Here is a 19506-nt window from a genome sequence, read left to right on the forward strand (position 1 = left end):
CCCCAGGGATCATGATTTTCACAACTTTCAATCTACACTACCTGAGGATAATTCCACACAAGTTTCAGCTTTCCTGGCTTATTAGTTTCTGAGATGAAGATTTTTAAATATTTACTCTATATATTCCTATGTAAAACTTCAACCCCCCCCCCCCCCATTGTGCCCCACCCTACCCCCAGGGATCCTGGCTGAATAGTTTCTGAGAAGAAGATTTTTAAAGATTTACTCTATATATTTCTATAATTTTAACACCCCCCCCAATGTGGCCTCACCCTACCCCCAGGGATCATGATTCACAACTTTGAATCTACACTACCTGAGGATGCTTCCACATAAGTTTCAGCTTTCCTGGCTGATTAGTTTTTTAAAAGATGATTTTTAAAGATTTACTCTATATTTTCCTATGTAAAACTTCGACCCCCCATTGTGGCCCCACCCTACCCCCGGGGGTCATGAATTTCACAACTTTGAATCTACACTACCTGAGGATGCTTCCACACAAGTTTCAGCTTTCCTGGCTGTTTAGTTTCTGAGAAGAAGATTTTTAAAGATTTACTCTATATATTCCTATGTAAAACTTCGACCCCCCATTGTGGCCCCATCCTACACCCTGGGGTCATGATTTTCACAACTTTGAATCTACACTACCTGAGGATGCTTCCACACAAGTTTCAGCTTTCCTGGCTGTTTAGTTTCTGAGAAGAAGATTTTTAAAGATTTACTCTATATATACCTATGTAAAACTTCGACCCCCCATTGTGGCCCCACCCTACCCCCAGGGGTCATGATTTTCACAACTTTGAATCTACACTACCTGAGGATGCTTCCACACAAGTTTCAGCTTTCCTGGCTGTTTAGTTTTTGAGAAGAAGATTTTTAAAGATTTACTCTATATATTCCTATGTTAAAACTTCAACCCCCATTGTGGCCCCACCCTACCCCCGGGGGTCATGAATTTCACAACTTTGAATCTACACTACCTGAGGATGCTTCCACACAAGTTTCAGCTTTCCTGGCTGTTTAGTTTCTGAGAAGAAGATTTTTAAAGATTTACTCTATATATTCCTATGTAAAACTTCGACCCCCCATTGTGGCCCCATCCTACACCCTGGGGTCATGATTTTCACAACTTTGAATCTACACTACCTGAGGATGCTTCCACACAAGTTTCAGCTTTCCTGGCTGTTTAGTTTCTGAGAAGAAGATTTTTAAAGATTTACTCTATATATACCTATGTAAAACTTCGACCCCCCATTGTAGCCCCACCCTACCCCCGGGGGTCATGAATTTCACAACTTTGAATCTACACTACCTGAGGATGCTTCCACACAAGTTTCAGCTTTCCTGGCTGTTTAGTTTTTGAGAAGAAGATTTTTAAAGATTTACTCTATATATTCCTATGTTAAAACTTCAACCCCCCATTGTGGCCCCATCCTACCCCCGGGGGTCATGAATTTCACAACTTTGAATCTACACTACCTGAGGATGCTTCCACACAAGTTTCAGCTTTCCTGGCTTTCTGGTTCTTGAGAAGAAGATTTTTGAAAATTTCTCGAAATTTTCCATTAATTTCTAATTATCTCCCCTTGAAAACGGGTGTGGCCCTTAATTTTCACAACTTTGAATCCCCTTTGCCTAAGGATGATTTGTGCCAAGTTTGGTTGAAATTGGCCAAGTAGTTCTTGAGAAGATGTTGAAAATGTGAAAAGTTTACGGACAGACGGACAGACGGACAGACAGACAGACGGACGGACAGACGGACAGACGGACGACAGACAAAATGTGATCAGAATAGCTCACTTGAGCTTTCAGCTCAGGTGAGCTAAAAATGGTAACAATCAGCCTTGTAGTTTTTAAGAAGTTAAAAATGTAAATTGTTAATGCACGTCGCACGACAACGGACAAAACGGATAGCAATAGGTCACCTGAGTTTACTCAGGTGACCTAAAAATGGGGTGGAATTTTGTTCCTTTGCATAACACGCACCCCCCACTTCTGATCAAATCTTGGCTGAAAAAAGTGCGTGTTATACATGAAACTTCACGGTATGCATTTAGTTTTTCTCAAAGAACTATATAAAATATGAGTCAAATTTGGCCCCCATAATTTGCCATTTTTTAAGTGTTTCAAATATATTAATTGAATTAATATGTTACATGTACTTACATGTATGTTATTTTTTAAAAGAGTTGATTTGAGATATATTTTTCACCAATTTATTTGATATTTTTTGCACTCACAGTCAGAAGTGGCATCTTTTTTATAATTCGATTGAAATCAGTCAAATTGTTATTCTTGGGGGTTTTTTTTCGAAAGGGATATATACAGCAACACTTTTAACGTGGAAATTTCTTTTGTCACTAATTAGTCTTGGATGGATACATATTTGATGAAAATATTTTGTTTGTTCAATCATGCACTCAATGTTTTTAGAAAGAAAATCTGTGTAAAAACCAGGCATTTAATGCTAAAACAGATGTGAAATGGTGGGAAAAGGTTAACTATATGATGCTATATTTTTCAATAGTGAGCATTTAGATCAAAATGAACATTATAAAAAAAAACTTCATTTGTATATCAAAACAAAGAATTACAGTTTTTTCAAGCCGTCATTCTTGATACCACGGAAGTACCGTATTTTTCCGACGACTCGTCGATGCGGACGACTCGTCGAATTGCCCATTTTTAGCCAAAATTTTAACAAAATCCTATGATACGTCGATCTCAGACCATACGTCGATCTTATCACTTCAAAATGGCCTATAAAACTGCAGTAACATTATCAGTGTATGATGCCACGATGTCACCGATATTGCTACCAATTATTATTAATGATTAACATTTAAACAATTACGCTTTATACTTATGCATCAAATTTTCAAATACCGGCAACTTCTACAAAGTCGCTTGCATTTTAAACAATTCCCGATATCGCGTGTTATGCAAAACTAAACTTACTTTGTCAGAAATATTTTATTCCCAAGCATTAAAATAAGTATCCACTCTGACTATCGCCAGTGTATTCGCCATTACGTAACCAGCCACCTGTTGACTTGGCGCGTGGTCAATGTTTGTTTAACAATTTCCGGTGTCATAGGCATGCACCTGTCTCGTGTCGGACTTCAAAGGGGGATCTCAAGTGCAGAAAGCTTAGCAATTACTATGATTTGATGAAACTTGTTTACTTTGTATCCAGTAATGCAGTTACACGCTATTGTTTTACATAGACACTGTTAGAAATAGATCGATCATTTGTACGACTTGATAATGACGATATACGACATACATACGTTTCCTAAAAAAAATTATCTAACAATAATCAAAGAATTGGACAATAATTAATCAATGAACTATAATCACTCTTATAACGGTACTCTTTATATACACAGGGAGTGAAATTGCCGTAAAGATCTCAGCCTTAGGGCAAGATTATTAACACAACCGGTGTCAGCCTATTGTATAAACAGTAGTATTGATAATTGCCGATTACGTATTTTAAGATTGAATTTGACCATTAAATACTTCTGATTTATACTTTCCACTAACAACTCTTTACAAATAAAATAATTAAATTTAAAAAAAACATCCCCCGGACCTACTGCAATATTTTCTTCCATTCAAACTTGGTTTCAATTTTACTGCGCAATGTTATCTTCCTACTAGTGATACATAGAACCATGTGACGATGTGTTTATAAAAACGGAACGGTAAAACTTTTAATTGATAAACGACAATGTAACATTTTTTAATAACTGTTGTTATTATTATGTATTTAAGTGTTGACAGATGAGTGAAAATGATAATTATTAAAGATGAACAGTGAATTCAACAACGTAATTTTCAATCACACAGCCAACTCAAGATGATTAAAACCAAGATTTTTAACGCTATTTTTAAAAAAAATCTTACTACGAGCCTACGACAAGTCGAACAAGACGATAAGTCGGGTGCTCTGCTTCAGATGAAAAAAATACCGACTAATCGTCGGAAAAATACGGTAGTGACTGCCAATATAGCATGTTATGCAAGTTGTATGAGTGTATACTAAATTCAATGCATCATAGATACCTTATTCTTAGTTTTATTTTCATGTATTGAAATATTTATCCTCTCTCAACACTATTTCTTGCATCAAACAAGTTTAAATATCACCAGAGAATTCACCATTACGTAAGCAGCCACCTGTTGACTCGGCATGTTGTCAATGTTTGTTTAACAATATCCGGTGTCAGATGCATGCACCTGTTATCATTAAACATCAATAGTTATTTGGAAAAATGGCGGCTGTCAATTTTCATTGTCTGTGTATGTTCCGATCACAAAATTAAAAAAATTGCGCATGGATTATAAAATTATCATAAAACATTGACAGTTTAACTTTTGAGGGAAATGGCAGCTGTTGATTTCGTTATTTTTTTGGGTGCGTATTATACATAGGACCTGTCTTTTTCTGCCACTTTTTTGGTCAACTTTGGGGGATGCGTATTATGCACGATACTTTACGGTAGTCCTTCGTATGGGAGAAGAGAAGAAGATTTTTGAAGATGTTCACTATATTGGTGCTGCCCTAGGGTCTGAAACCGATCCAGGGGCCATGAATTTAAAATTTTGGTACAGAGCTTTATGGACATCATAACCAAACATTTAGGGTTTTTTTTTGCACATTTCACATTTTTCGCATATTTGGCATCAACTTACGGGCCCCAGGGGTGGTAAGGTCATAAATATCAGATTTTAAATTCCTCTTATCCTAAAGATGCTTTAAACCCAAAATTGTAACAATTGGCCTGGTAGTTTTATAAGAAGAAGTTAAAACTGTAAAATTGTTAACGAATGACACATGTCATGTACAAGACAACTGTAGACCAATGGCTGAGTGACTCAGGTGACCTAAAAACATGCATAAAATGGCTTACAAAGTATGGTACATACCCTCTGAGGAATTTACTGTAAACGTATTATATTTAGCTGCATTGAATTTTTAACAAGTTAGCGTGGATTTGATTTAGCTTATTTCTGATTCTACCTATTTATGTACTTATATTTTTTACATTTGGCGGTGTACTTGATTTAGCGGAGGACGTTTCCCGCCAAAAACGCTAATTAGAATACACAGCCAAATGTAATACGTTTACAGTATATTAACATAATTTATGTACATGATGATCTATAAATTTCTTACCTGATCTGCATGCTTTTCTATTTCTTTGCTGTTTGCATGAGCGTCATTGGCAAACTTCCTTAAAACATCAGTCTGAAATTCAAAACATTCACAAATGCAAACATTCTATAGAAAGGTGTGTGTTTATATCAATATTATTGGACATGAAAATCATAAGTGAAAACCTTTGATTTCATTTGGGCATCCATTTCCTCTTTCTTTTTCTTGAGGGCATCAATTTTCTTATCCAGAGGATATAGCTTTGACCTGGCAGCTTTCAACTCTTCTACCTTTTTATCTTTGTATTTCTTCACTTCCTCATGTTGTTGTCTGTGCGATTCATATTCCTACCACCACAAAATGACATGTAAACAAGCAATAGGATTCATTACTAATTGGAAACTTAATTTTCATTCAGTATAAATTAAAACTATTAAACCTCTCTAATTCATTCTAATTCAAATTCATGTACAATACTTTCCGATAGTCTTTTTTTACTTATTGTTTCGTTACAAAAGTTATTTGATATTTTATTACATACTGTTGAACATCATCAACAATGTATCATAATAGTAAGCTTTTGCAAAAAAATGATGGAAAATACTGCCCCCAGTTAATAAACAGATTAATAAATTTCACAATTTCTGTTTCATTCAAGTCATGTTTTTAATCTTTGATATATGTAACCTCATAGAATCCATTTTTCATCAAAGATGAAGAAGTCTTAACAAGAGCTGCTGATATATGTTATTGGATTCCATCCTTTACAAAAATAATGAACACATGTACTTTAAAGGCTTCATCTTATAAATTCTAGCTACATTCATTTAGATGAGAGGGATATTTAAAATGACGTTTGATTTTTCAACTGTATTCTAAATACGACATACAAGCTACCAATCCAACTGAGCATACATCACCATAAACTTTCACTTAACAAAAATCTAACATCATCTTACCAGCCAAGGCCTCTTCATCTGCAGGATTCTTATATTATCAAGATGCTTTTCCCGCTCTTCAAAGTTCTTGACGTCTTGCTCGAGGCGGGCATTTCTCTGACGTAGGTTCTCCAGCCTCTCTTTCATGCTGTTAAAGTTCATTTCCAGCGATTTAGCCTCAGTCCGGGATTGTTTCAGACGCTGGTGGTTTTCAAACATTTCTGGTATACCAACCTGAATGCAAGCAAATGTTGCTGACTTATAATATCAAAACACTTTAATTCATGGCTTACCTGTAATACACTGTAATAACATGTACAAAAGTATGAATTACATGCACAGTATTCTCTCAAACTCTTTACTCCATCTATGAAAATCTCATACATACAATTTTAAAATAACAGAATAATAAGATTTCATTCTACAATGTTCATTAGAAAGTACAAGACCAAATGAAAATGAAAATATATATCAAAGCTATAATGTTTTTGAGTGATTAGAAATAAATCAAAAAAATAAGCTTACAGCTTTTTCCGTGTTCTCCAACAAATCTTCAGGAGTCATTTTAGCAAAGTCTGCAACTTTTTCTTGTGGAAGGAACTGACAGAGGTTTCCAACCTGAATGTTTAGATTTGCCACCAGTTCATCCACCTAAAACATATAAATGGTGTTAAACAATCTATAATTCAGGTTTACACTTTGAAATATTTCAAGAGACTGTAAAAAGCACTAAAACTAACAATGTATCAATACAACAATATACCTTTAATGTGTTAATATTTCAATTATATTGACATACTTTAAAAAATAATACATGTAATACTCATAACGTTGGTTATATTAATGTTCAAGGGTATCAATTTCCTTGGATTAATTAAGGCCTAAAAAAAAAATAGGTTTGTTTCCGCTTTCCCGACCGACCCTAACTTAAACCCGCCGACCCAAAAAAATTTTTCGAGTTTTTTCGTAAATTTCCGTTTTTATCCGTTTTTTGTTAAAATTTCGTTTTTATCCGATTTAAAAATTTATTGTGTCCTCCAAATTTAAGTCGTAAAAACGCTTATAGAACTTATTGAGATGTCATCAGTGTTGTGTAGATGTTTGTTATTTACAAATGGCAGCACATGTCGTGCCAGTTGAGCTCGAGAAATGTTCCCACCAGCCGGGGAAAAAGTTCATCACATCATTTAAATAATGACAACAAATACTTGTTTTTTTTTTATCTTACCCAGTTTAATAGATAAATGGTTTAATATGCACAATTGAACAGATGGAGAGGGAAAAAAAAAAAGATTAAAAAAAAAAAAAGCCGACCGACCGACCCTAATTTTTTTTGGCCTGAAAGCGGAAACAAACCTATTTTTTTTTTAGGCCTAATTGACAATCACAGTTTCAAGGATACGTAAATTTGTGGCCAATGACCCTATATCAATACAAAATGTTAATAGAAATTGCACTTCAATGAACACTTAATTTCATGGATCAACTGAATAACGAAATCCATGAAAACTGGTATTCAACAAATATTCATTTGGTGAAACCACATTACATGTACTTTATTTAATTTTTTTAAAATTTACAATATTTATGGACAAAAATACCTTAAGTTACACTTTATTCACACATTTTTACCGATTTCATGGTGGCTGATCTTCCATTCACTGTCCAAGAAGAGTTATTGTTCTTTTGTATCTCTCTTAAAATTATCCAATTTTCTCCATTTTTATTATACCTGTAACACAATCAAGTAAAGAAGATCCACAAGTACAAGAACTATATGTTTGTTAACATTACCAAACCACAATCAAGGAGATGAAAAAATATACACGTCAAGTACATGTACATAGAAAAACCTTGGCTTTTCTATATATGCTCAACCAAAGTCATCATGCTAATCTATTTTTTTTAATAAAATATTTGCACTGAATATTAAGAATACTGATTTTTGCATGCTTATAGTTAAAGAATGCACATGGAATTTTTCCAAAATAAACAAAATAATTAACTAGTTGTTTGACCTACATATAGAATGCTACAACTTACAATTCCAGTTCAATCTTTGCCTTTGGACATCCGTATTTAATGTAATCTCCCACCTGCTGGGCACGACCCAAAAGTCCTGTCTTTCCCCCAAGCCCCAAGCATATTGCACAAACAATAGAGCTCTTTCCTGTACCATTGGGACCAATTATTACATTTAGGGATGGTCCAGTAAGAAACTCCACAGAGTCGTATGTTCTGGTAAAAAAAAAAAAAAAAACATTTCTGCATTCAGTCTAGACAGTACTAGGTTCACTAACGCATGTTATTTTTTATAAAACAAGTCCTGGGACGGACAATATGCATGGGAGGGTAAGAGTGGAGGACATCTCATATTGTTAAGAAGGAATTCTGCGGCAACAATCGATCTGACAATTAAAAGCGCACAATGTGTGAAGTCTCTTCACTCACTGGCTGATACATAGGCACTGGTTTCTGTAATATAAGTTCACCCTGTAGTGTATAACATGTACAAGTATCTTATCCGAATATTTCAGGTACCCCTTTGGTATGGGCATTTTAAAAACATTCATTTTTTTTTCTTTTTCACTGAAAGTGAAAAAGATTACAATTCACAGTAGGGGTAATCATGTAATTTGGAGTTACTCAGTTACAGATACCTTGTGTTCTTATCTTTCAATTGGGTGAACTTTTGTAGCAGAAACAAGTGACACTCGGTAGGTACACCACTCTGACTCTCAATTGTACTTATCATATTATATAAATGATATAGGCAAGGGTTAGAGTAAGAGGAAACTCGTCTAAGCGTTATTCCATACAGCCAAATCTTAACCAACAGCTCAAGATACACTGAAGTTCATAGAGCTTTTAAAAACGTGTGAAACTTTTTTTCAAACATGAAATAATGCATGGATAGACATTAATGAGTAAATGTTTCAAGATATCAAATATATTAATAAGGCTTTAACTCAGTTAATACCGAGAAGTCCGTTCTAATACAAGTAAACAACAAGAACAATACAGTGTATTCATACAAAAAATTATCGAGCTTTATCCGGACGATAGACCCATTTTCTCTTTCTGAGTTTCCACGCTGTGAAGACTTCTGCATACGACCAACCAATGTTTCAGTGCTAAATTTTCTTCTAGTTCCCATTTTCATTATTCAAATGCCCCTTTAAATAAAAAGTTAAAACATAAACGATTAAATATGAAATCAGATATCATTCCCGGGTAAATTCCAATCTGATCTAATTTTCGGAATCCCGATCTCGATGAATAAAATAGAAATGATTTCCTTCATTTTTTTAGCATTGTTGGCGTTTCTTCAGTAAAGATTATCTTATTATTAGAAACTGATATCATTTTGATCTTAAAGGAAATTGATAAAAATAATACATGTTTTGTAATCTTTCCATCAGTAAACGTTATGAAGAATAAGATTTTTCCCAGGTAGGGGGTTAAAGATTTTATATATATGTATCAGGCAATAAAAAATATAACACTAACACGTAAACATATTTTAGCAAGTCCCCCAAAAAACAAACAAACAAACAAACGAACAAAATCACGCACACTCTTTTCACAATCTTTCATGCAAGCCGCTTGGCCACTCTCTCTCTCTCTCTCTCAAAAAAAAAAAAAAAAAAAAAAAAAGAAAGGGTAGAATAGTTTTTACATCGCATACAATATGGGTATAGTCAACTAATGCATTTTCCATAGGCGGTAATGTTAACGTTATGGTTCATAGCCCCGGCCTTAATTTTCGTTCAGCAACGAGGGACCTCTTGAATGAAAGCTCATCAAATTGTCTCTTCCCTGTTAAAATTTCGTGGTGTGAAGTCAGATTCGTTTTCCGGCAAAATGCGTCTGTATTGAAAAACTCTGAAAATGAAAGTAAAAGTAGGGAATTTCTCAGTTTTGGAAAGGGTGTACATCAAACAATTTCAATTCTTTTCTTCAAATGATAATTCAATTTTGACACTTTTTTTTGAAATTGCAAATCCTCTTTTCTGACATGTGTCAAGCATTCTGATTTAAAATGTCCCAATAAAGGTATATACACTCTGCAAGTAGAGGGACTATTTTGCTTAAAGGCACTACGGTACCGATTCTAAAAATAGTTAGAGGGATATACCCATATCTTACTCAGAAATGTACGAACAGCAATTATTCAGTATTCATTATTTTCTTTTTTTCAGACTGAGAGATTACATCATATACATGATATAAAAAAAAATGGAATGCATTTTTAAAATTGCGATAATACATGTATATTAAGAGCATGTCTACGAGAAAACCATGCAAAAGGTGGTGGGAGCAAGGTTCTCTGATCAACTTCATATTTTGTGTGTAACAGTGTGCATCTATATGAATTAATTTGCCACAAAATTTTTTTTGATGTGGTCAGTCTAAACTTGGTTTTGCAGCACTGTTACTAAAAATAGCATTTTGACCCTTTTAAGAATAAAATTTTGTATAATTCACCAAATTATTGTTAAGAAATCTGAGTTTAGTTTAAATACGAATTAAAAAAGTCATTTAGAGTTAACACTAACAAGATACACTTGTGTAATTCATTTTGTGAGAATCCCCATATATTCTTTCTGTTAAGTGCAGATAGGTCACGAATCTGGCATGTTTCCAACTTTTTGTAAAATTGTAAAACTATACATTTTTTAAATGCTTAAAAGTCAAAAAATGGCACTTTAAATTCACTAAATCTGTTTCTAGTTATAAAAGGACATTTATCTTTACAATATATCAAAAATCTGTCTTTGGACTCTCAATAATATTGCAAATATATTGTCTTAAAGTTGGACATTTTTCTACTTTTAAAACTCTCCAGAATCTGTAGTTTGGCGTTAGCTTTACATTGTCACATGTATATTATGGGGAAAAAACCCGACATATTCGCGAGCCAAACAATATTTTACTGAACTGAAGGGTTGCTTCAACACATTTCAGGTTTTTTTTTTTTAAATCAATGCCATTAAAACATGAGAAATCATGGGAAAATGGGAATTTGAATATACCTGTAAGTTGAAGTGGACTTATTTGCCAGTGCTACACATTAAGACAAGAAGAGTGCCCATTAGATACACGAATGAATAATAACAGGGGCAAAACTACAAAATTCAAAGTACTGAAGTACTTAAAGCCGGGCTCTTTTGGTGTGTAATTTTACATATTGTTTACTACAGATGGACAATCTCTCCTCCCCCTCTCTCTCTCTCTGCTAATTACCGTCTTCCTTGGAAGACGGTATAAAGAGTTGAAACAAGCTTATCTTTTAAAAAGATTGGTGAGCTAGCGCTGTAGCCATCGTAAAACACAGAAGCAGATTTCTAAAACATTGGTTTATATTTCTAAATCGATTAATTAATAGGAAGGCACAGTGGTGTAGCCTACTGGAATTGTGCTGGAGTGGGGTCTCAATTTAGAATTGTGACTCTACAGTTGACGTCACATCGGCAATGACATAGCTTATTGCCTTAATCATTATGTAGTTACTGTAATTTCAATTTCGAGGTGAAAATTTTCAAGAACCATTGGTACTGTTTTGTAGCAATCGTATCAGTCTTCTCGGGCCTTTCCGGCAAGCTCGGAAAACATATCCGAAGTTGTTTTCCGAACTTGAAGGAATTTAAGAATTTAAGATAAGACCTTTAGGTATTGTTACTTTTTGACTTTTACAATAAAACACAAAACTTCAAGTGAATATGATAACGAAATTCATATGGTACAGTTTATCTACAGTAGTAATGTATTCCCAGAATCCCCCACTATGGAGTCGAGCATGCGTATTCAGGCACGTAGCATCGTTTTTGAAAGTGGGGGGGGGGGGCTCATCCAAAAAATCTTCACAAGCAAAAAAAAAAAAAAATTCTAAGTTTCCCAAAATCTTCAAAATCCTAATCCGTTAATCCGTGTGTGTGTGTGTGGGGGGGGGGGGGGGGGTTGCTCTAAAGACGGTAAGCTTTTTTAAAAATCTAAACTTGTTCGATAAACATAGTGATACATGTATTATGTATTCATCTTTTCGTTTTTTTATACTTGAAGTGGTGATCTTTTAATTCAGGAAGTAGGACCAAATTTCAAAGCCCCCCTCCCCCCAAAAAAAACCCCAAACCAAACAAAAAAACCGCGAAACAAGCAAACAAACAAAAACAAACAACAAAAGGATCACCTCCATGAAAAAAAAAAAGATTAAACATATTTTTGTTGAATTTAACAGACGATTTTTTAAAATGTCGAAGTGGTGTGGAACCAATTGCAAATGTATGTCCATCACATTAAATGATCGAAGAATAAGGTAGATTTGGTAATTATTTTTGTTTGACAGTATAAAGGATTGGACTTTTATTGTTTGAGGGGTAGAGGGACCCGATATTAAGCCTGAAAAAATGTTAATAAAAAATATGATACATTATAAATTATGCTTAAAATTTGTAAATATCAGCGTAATATAATATAGAGACACATTTTATTAGCATTTCATTTTTTCATTTTTTAATCACAAGACAATAAGAGAGTGTAAAAATTTTGACTTTTTTATTAGACTGCTTCATAACTCTGGGACCAGGTCTTCTTATGATGGGTTATAATTAAATGACATCCCAAATAACAATCCCACAAAAACAAGTTATGATGTCTATATTAATATTTGGGATAACTTTTTTTTTTATACCGGTAGTTTATGTTTATATTTATATGCGGTTTTTGCAGGTTGATATCCCCGGTGGAAAGGGTAATCTCACACCTCATTTTTTCCTTTACAACTATATTTTAATTTTAAGAAAAGGTACAAACTTTATTATTTTCCAAGAGGAGATAAACTGTTAATAGAGACTGAGAGGTAGGGAGTAAGCTCTTTATTTATTTTAGATGTACTTACTGTGTTATATTCTCAATAACTTAAAAAACCCTGGCCCCCTTCCCGTCATTTTAAGATTCCATGAAGTCTAACCTTAACATCTGAAGGGTAGTTTTTAGATGGCCAGTGAAATGTACACGTATAGAAATGTGATGTCTATTGCAACAGACTCCGATGATAACGATGAAAAATTGCACGAGGCATTCCTAGTGAATTCCGAATTATTTCAACATAGAAAGAATAATCTTAGCGTGACCAGGCTACACTCAGGTCAAACCGGGTCCGTAGGACATCTGTCATTTTCAACATACCCCATTATAAATTAAATCTTTGTAAGAAATCAGTTCTCGTTTTTGTGGATTTTTTCGAGTAAAATATGATAACCTGTGAATGAGATTATCTTGGAAAATTTCCCCTTCATCTATTTTAATTGCACTTCTATCACAAGTTTGAATATTTTGATTAAAGTTCGTCCAAATGTGCTGCTTAATTATATCGGGACAGAAAATAGCAGTTTATAGATTAGATACAAGTCTCCATCAAACTTCAATATGTGATATAGTGAATAACACTAACAAGATTGGGCAATTTTTGTGCAATTAAAATCATTCAATATCATAACATATATTAACAACACTCACAGCATTTCTCAATACTTGACCTGAACTTGAACTTGTATAGCATTGTCAACATTCTGACTAGTTTACCTTCTCTACAGAAGAGCGGAACAGGGGAGACAATTCTAACAGTAGTAATGAAATGCAAATGTAATGAATAATCTGTTCTTTGAGAAACAATTATAACAACTAATTTTTTTTTAATTAAAAGCAAAAAAGGGTGTTTTTTTCATTTTTAATTACAAATATTGACTTGAGTGGATTAAAATCCCTTGTAAAATAAAATTTCAAAAACCAACAAATTTTTATTTTATTTGAAAATGGGATGTTTTTGTTAATTTATTACTTTTTAGTCCTTGAGAGTCCAAAGATGGATTTTATATATTTGTAACAATACATCAAACAGTTTCTTATCAACACAAAATTTCAAAAATTAATGCGCCATTTTCTGAGAAATTCTTTCTGAAAAATTGACAAAAATGTATAATTATCATTTCTTGGCATCCTGCCAACATTCACACCCTTGGGACTTCATGGTGTAAATAGAAATATGAAAAAAAAAATATGCAACGATTAAAGGTTTGAACGTCCTCTTTAAGAATATGGTCTTATTTTTTTCAAACATTGTTTATACATTTTGTAATTAATTACTGAATTTGACAATTTTTCTCTTAACTTTTCTGGATTTTAGAGGCTAATTAACCAGAATGCAATACTGGCCGTTACTATAAATAGAAACATCCAGTGCAAAAACAAACGTCATATATCTGACTCTAGATGGGTATCCTTTAAATCCATGATAAATTTCTGTTCATTCTTGAGACTTGCTGCCGCAGCTTTTTTCCATATTTGCATGGTTTTCTCGTAGACATGCTCTTAATTACATGAGTTACGTCATATGAAACCAGAAAATAGCAACAACTGCACAAAGTGCATAAACAAATCTGTGCATTAGAATATGCTCAATCGGCTTGACAATGTGTGTTTACCAAAAGTCTTTTCATTGGGGTAATCGTCCAGGTTTTTGCAACAGCGTTGCAATTGATTATTTTGGCTAGCTGCAGTGACCACAAAAATCCCAAATTCTCGCTAATCCTTGTACATATATACATTATGAATTTGTGTAGCTCGAAATTTTAAAAATCTGAATCAAAGAAGATTAGATTGGTCAATTGTGGATTTTTAGGTCACCTGAGGTCAATATGGCCATATAGTAAAACCGTATTAAGGTGGCTCTATACACCCACAGTTTATGCAATTTCACAGTTCAATAGAAGACCACAAAACATATACTTATCAAATATCAAAATGATGATGGGGATACTAGAGGTATTTTTATAGAATTTTCAAATGTTTTTTCGTGTTTTTGTAAAATAATTTTTAAAAAGTTAACTATTAAAAAATTGAGAGAAATGTTTTTGTCATATGATGGATATTTCCTTCGGACACCTAAAAATAAATATAATACTTCTTAACATTCAAAACTTTTATTATTGCAATTTTTTTTAGTATTTCCCCAAATCACATTTCATATTTTCTTACTCTGTTGACAAATCATCTGAAAAAGCTGCTTGATGTTATAACAAAATCTATTTTAATAACTGTGACATAAAAAAATTGAATAAAATCATTGCAAATAAAAACAAAAAATATTTCAAATTTCATTTGGTATGAAAGTTCCCCATGTAAGAGTTAACAAAAAGATAACATACAAAATCGTTAATTTCAGGGGGAGTCATTGGGATACTATTTCCTACTACCATGTCCAGTTGTTGGTTAACTTCTGTTTCACTGGAGATTTTAAAACTGCTCATACGGTACCTCACTACACCCAGGCTTTTTGAGACACTACGTCACAAGATGGCGATTTGAATATTTTGTTAAACTGTTTATATCGTTCAATTCGGTTGTATATCGTCGTAGCTTAGTGGCTAAAGTATTCGGCTTCTGAACCGCAGATCATGAGTTCGAATCCATCTGGAGCTTTTGTTCATGTTTACTGAATCAAATTTTCAAAAATGTAATTTTTCATCCAAAATTGCACATTTTTTTGCCTGTTTGACTTAAATACTTCTTATCCATTATGGTATCTATCATGATCAAGTAATTTTCTGCTGATTTGAGAAAAATTTTCAAGGTGTAGTGAGCCACCTTAAGATCAGTTAGGTAAAGCAGAACATTTGAACACTGTTAATATAGGAATGAGGTCAGATGGACCTGAAAGTGCACCTTCATTAAGAATTTCATAGGATCTGAGAGACATGAACATATGTGTATCAGAAAAATTATAAATCCAACATGGTATTACTACCAGTGAATATATATCTACATCTATAAGATATATACTTTAGGTGATGTTGCTCTACAAAATGCCTAGTAAGCTCGCTTAATTTATATAGATTACATATACAATTATTCAATTTTATACAACTTCCGGTAAAATCGCCAGTCAAAAAAGACATGCCCGTATCTTGAATAATTATTGTAATAATCTTGTTATAATGACAATTCATCCTCAAACAGTTCGATATTGTTCTCAGCTGGGAGGTACGCAGGAACGTAGCATCGTTTTTAAAAGTAGGAGGGGGGGGTCATCCAAAAAAATTTTGACAAGCAAAAAATAAAACAGAAACTTTCTAAAATCACGAAAATCCGACAGCTTAATGTTTACACTTGCTAAATGAATAGTAGTTATTAGTAAACCGTACAAATACCTAGTGTAACTTGGTGGTAACTTGTGTTTAAAATTTATGAAGACTGTTAATGGTAAAATTCATATATAAATTGGTCAGTATAACAACAGATCACACTTAGGCCAGAATTGGGAGGTAGTTTGCGGCTGGTATAATTACTGGTAATGTTGTACTAAACAGTACTATCTCACCAACGTTAACAGAGACTAATTTTACATCAGAACCTCTGACCCTGGAGTCCTGAATTTCACTATTATTACTCACCTTTATTATTCATTCAGTTTATTGCATATAATGATGATCCTCAGGAATTAAGATTTATGCATTAATTTTTTTCACAAAAAGTTTATGGCCCAAGACTGAGGGTGAAGATCACAAACATCAATTAAAATTGTTTCCTCTTGCCCTTCAGGTCTGTTGCACACCGATTTGGTCAAGACCAGCAAAGTTGTTTATTTGAAGAATAAGACTCAACATATCAAAATTTAAGATTTGTGCATGATTTAAGTCATATTGCTCAAGAATTCACCAAAATTGGAACAATATGTTATCTGAGTCACTCTAGAGAACAAAAAGGAAAGAAACACCACAATCAAAGGTATTAGAAAATGTATTTGTCATTATTACAATTTTAAAAGAAAAAAAAATAAAAATCAAATAAAATTGACAAGAAAATGTATAAATGCTAGGTGTAAATCTTTCAAAAAATAAATCTTGTTTATCAAAATAGAAATGTATCAAAAAATTCAGTTTTACTAAGTTGCGTCATTAATTAAATGTAATTAAATTAAGTTAATTAAAAAATCAAACTCCGTTTAGGCAGCAGCCGCAGAAGAGAAAACGGAGAACTTTTTTGAAAATATTTTTCTATAAAAAAAAATAATAATGTTGATACTGATTACATTGAACATATACTTATTCTAATTTAGAGCCTAGAAAAGACAAGTTTGTAATTATTACAATAGTAAAGAAAAGATATACTAATGAATAGTATAGCAATTTGTAAATGATAATTGCCCATTTCATATAAGGGCATGTAACATACCTGTCCTCTGTCAATAAACATTGCCTTTGGCTGGACCAAGAACTAAAAAATGATATAAAAAGTAATCTTTATAAAATACTTTTTTAAGCTAAATTATATCATTTAAAATATCACCAGCGAAGCTTCTATCCATATAAAATTATATTGTCTGTTGTCTATTCAGTTTATGTATTTTATAGAGAGAGAAAAAAAAATTATATAAATGTTATAAACGTGAGTTGTAAATTTACAAGCTCGACCTCAGCTTTTGTCATTTTTTTCGTTGGGTCTAACTCGCTACAGTCAAGTTCAACCTAGTATTAAATAAAAACAATTAGTAAATGATCTTGCCAATTCCATGTAAGATGTATGTAACATACCTGTCCTCTGTCAATAAACATTGGCTTTGACTTGACCAAGAATTAAATAATTAATTATATTATATAATTAATAATTATTTTATAGAGAGAGAGAAAAAAAATTATATAAACGAAGTAATAAAATGTGGGTGGTAAATTTACAAGCTCGATCTCAGCTTTCGTCATTTTTTACGTTGGATCTAACTCGCTACAGTCAAATTTTACCTGGTATTAAAAAAAATAAAAACTAGATGCTGTCATTAGACAGTAATACCCGCACCATTTGTTTGCCCCTAAATAACACTGTTTTGTACCAGTTTAATTAAAAATGAAGGCTATATGCAAGTTCCGGTAATACAATTAAAATTTATAATTTTCATAACTGAAGGATGAGATCCCTTCCCATATGATAATACACATCGTGACATGAGCAGCACTTTATGTGCAATTTGGAGTAGAACTGTTTGCATTGAATTTTCAGTTAATCAATAATCTTAACATTTAATGTCATAGAAAGTATAATGGTCTATATAATTATTACAAACAAAATTAAAAATTAAATTATGCCCCCTCCCCGTGGCGGTTGCCGGTTTTAGATTTGCTTCTGTGTGCCTACATGAACATCATCGTGTGCACAGATTTAGAGAAGGGGTGGGAGGGAGGGGTCCAGACCCCCCCCCCCTCCCCATGAAAATTCATTTATATCAATTGTAAAAGTACCAAAAATACACCTTGGACCCCAATGCTCCTACAGACATGTAAACGCTCAAACCCATTGCGCTTCAATGTTAGGTAACATTATTTGGGGGGTAAATATTTAATCAAATGAATATTTGATATACTTTATTGTTTATCTCAATAGAAAGTATACATGTACATCACAATATGCAGGTGTCCTGCACCACCTTAAAGCTGTTATTTACCTAATAAAATAGTGCAAGTGGATTTGAAAAATAGGTCATAAAAATACATGCATGTTACAAATGAATGATCTTTGTCTGAAGTTTCGTACACAACACAGGTCTGCATGTCTCATTAGCGGGTACTAGTTTTACCCAGCTCTTCGATTAGATGGGTTCACGTGTATACATATATGGGTGTTGCTAAAACGCGGAACGGAAAGCGGAACGGAAGGGAAAACGGAAAATCTTATCTAATGTTATTTACCTCATAGATTTGTTAATCATGCTAAAACGATATACTTTATGTACCTTTTTATTTTTTTTTTGAAAGATTAGCAATATTAGATTATTTATTCAAGAATATTTATTTCCTCAAAATTAACAGTACATGCATTGACCACTATATTCTGTCCCAAAATATCCTCGATTCACTTTTTGCTGTATATTTATGTATACCTCAGGGTTCAAGTGATTCTCTTTTAGAAGCATTACACATTCTCATTATTCTTTCTTTAAAACGTCCTCTCTAGCTCATCAGCTGGTATAAATACACGGCTAAAACAAAGAAGTCTACGGGGTTTTGCATTTCAACAGACCCGGATTATAGTGTTGAAAAATTGTGCAAGGTCTTCTGAGTGACTTCCAAATGGAGAAAAGATGTCAACATTTTCCATTATAAATCGTCCAAATGTGCTGCATTATTATTTTGGGATAGACATACTATAGTCCCAATATATAATCGTAAAATCAAATTAGGCAACGTCTAGAGCTCTCTATTCGGATCATATGTATATAGCTGCTGGAATAAACAACTGCTTAGTAATGCAAACGTAAACAAAATATTGCATTGCTAAAAATACTAGTTTCACAAATTACTAGTTTCACAAATTACCGGGTATTTTAATGTTTTCTGTATTTTAATTTTTAATGTCGTC

The 19506-nt window shown here is 33.1% G+C and overlaps 1 protein-coding gene across 1 annotated transcript in view; it reads right to left on the minus strand.

Annotated features, from left to right (window-relative positions):
• Window positions 1–9354, minus strand: part of LOC128175157 (structural maintenance of chromosomes protein 5-like) — a 60541-nt gene extending 51187 nt beyond the window's left edge. The window contains exons 1-7 of the mRNA XM_052840582.1: window positions 9135–9354; window positions 8143–8337; window positions 7732–7831; window positions 6625–6750; window positions 6121–6333; window positions 5347–5508; window positions 5183–5254 (exon numbers count right to left, since the gene is read on the minus strand). Of these exons, the coding sequence (XP_052696542.1) occupies window positions 5183–5254; window positions 5347–5508; window positions 6121–6333; window positions 6625–6750; window positions 7732–7831; window positions 8143–8337; window positions 9135–9262 (996 nt within the window). The 5' untranslated portion in view covers window positions 9263–9354. The remainder of the gene's footprint in view (window positions 1–5182; window positions 5255–5346; window positions 5509–6120; window positions 6334–6624; window positions 6751–7731; window positions 7832–8142; window positions 8338–9134) is intronic.
• Between the last annotated feature and the right edge of the window lie 10152 nt (window positions 9355–19506).

Source organism: Crassostrea angulata, chromosome 3 (genome assembly GCF_025612915.1).
Source record: "Crassostrea angulata isolate pt1a10 chromosome 3, ASM2561291v2, whole genome shotgun sequence".
Taxonomy (NCBI): Eukaryota; Metazoa; Mollusca; class Bivalvia; order Ostreida; family Ostreidae; genus Magallana; species Magallana angulata.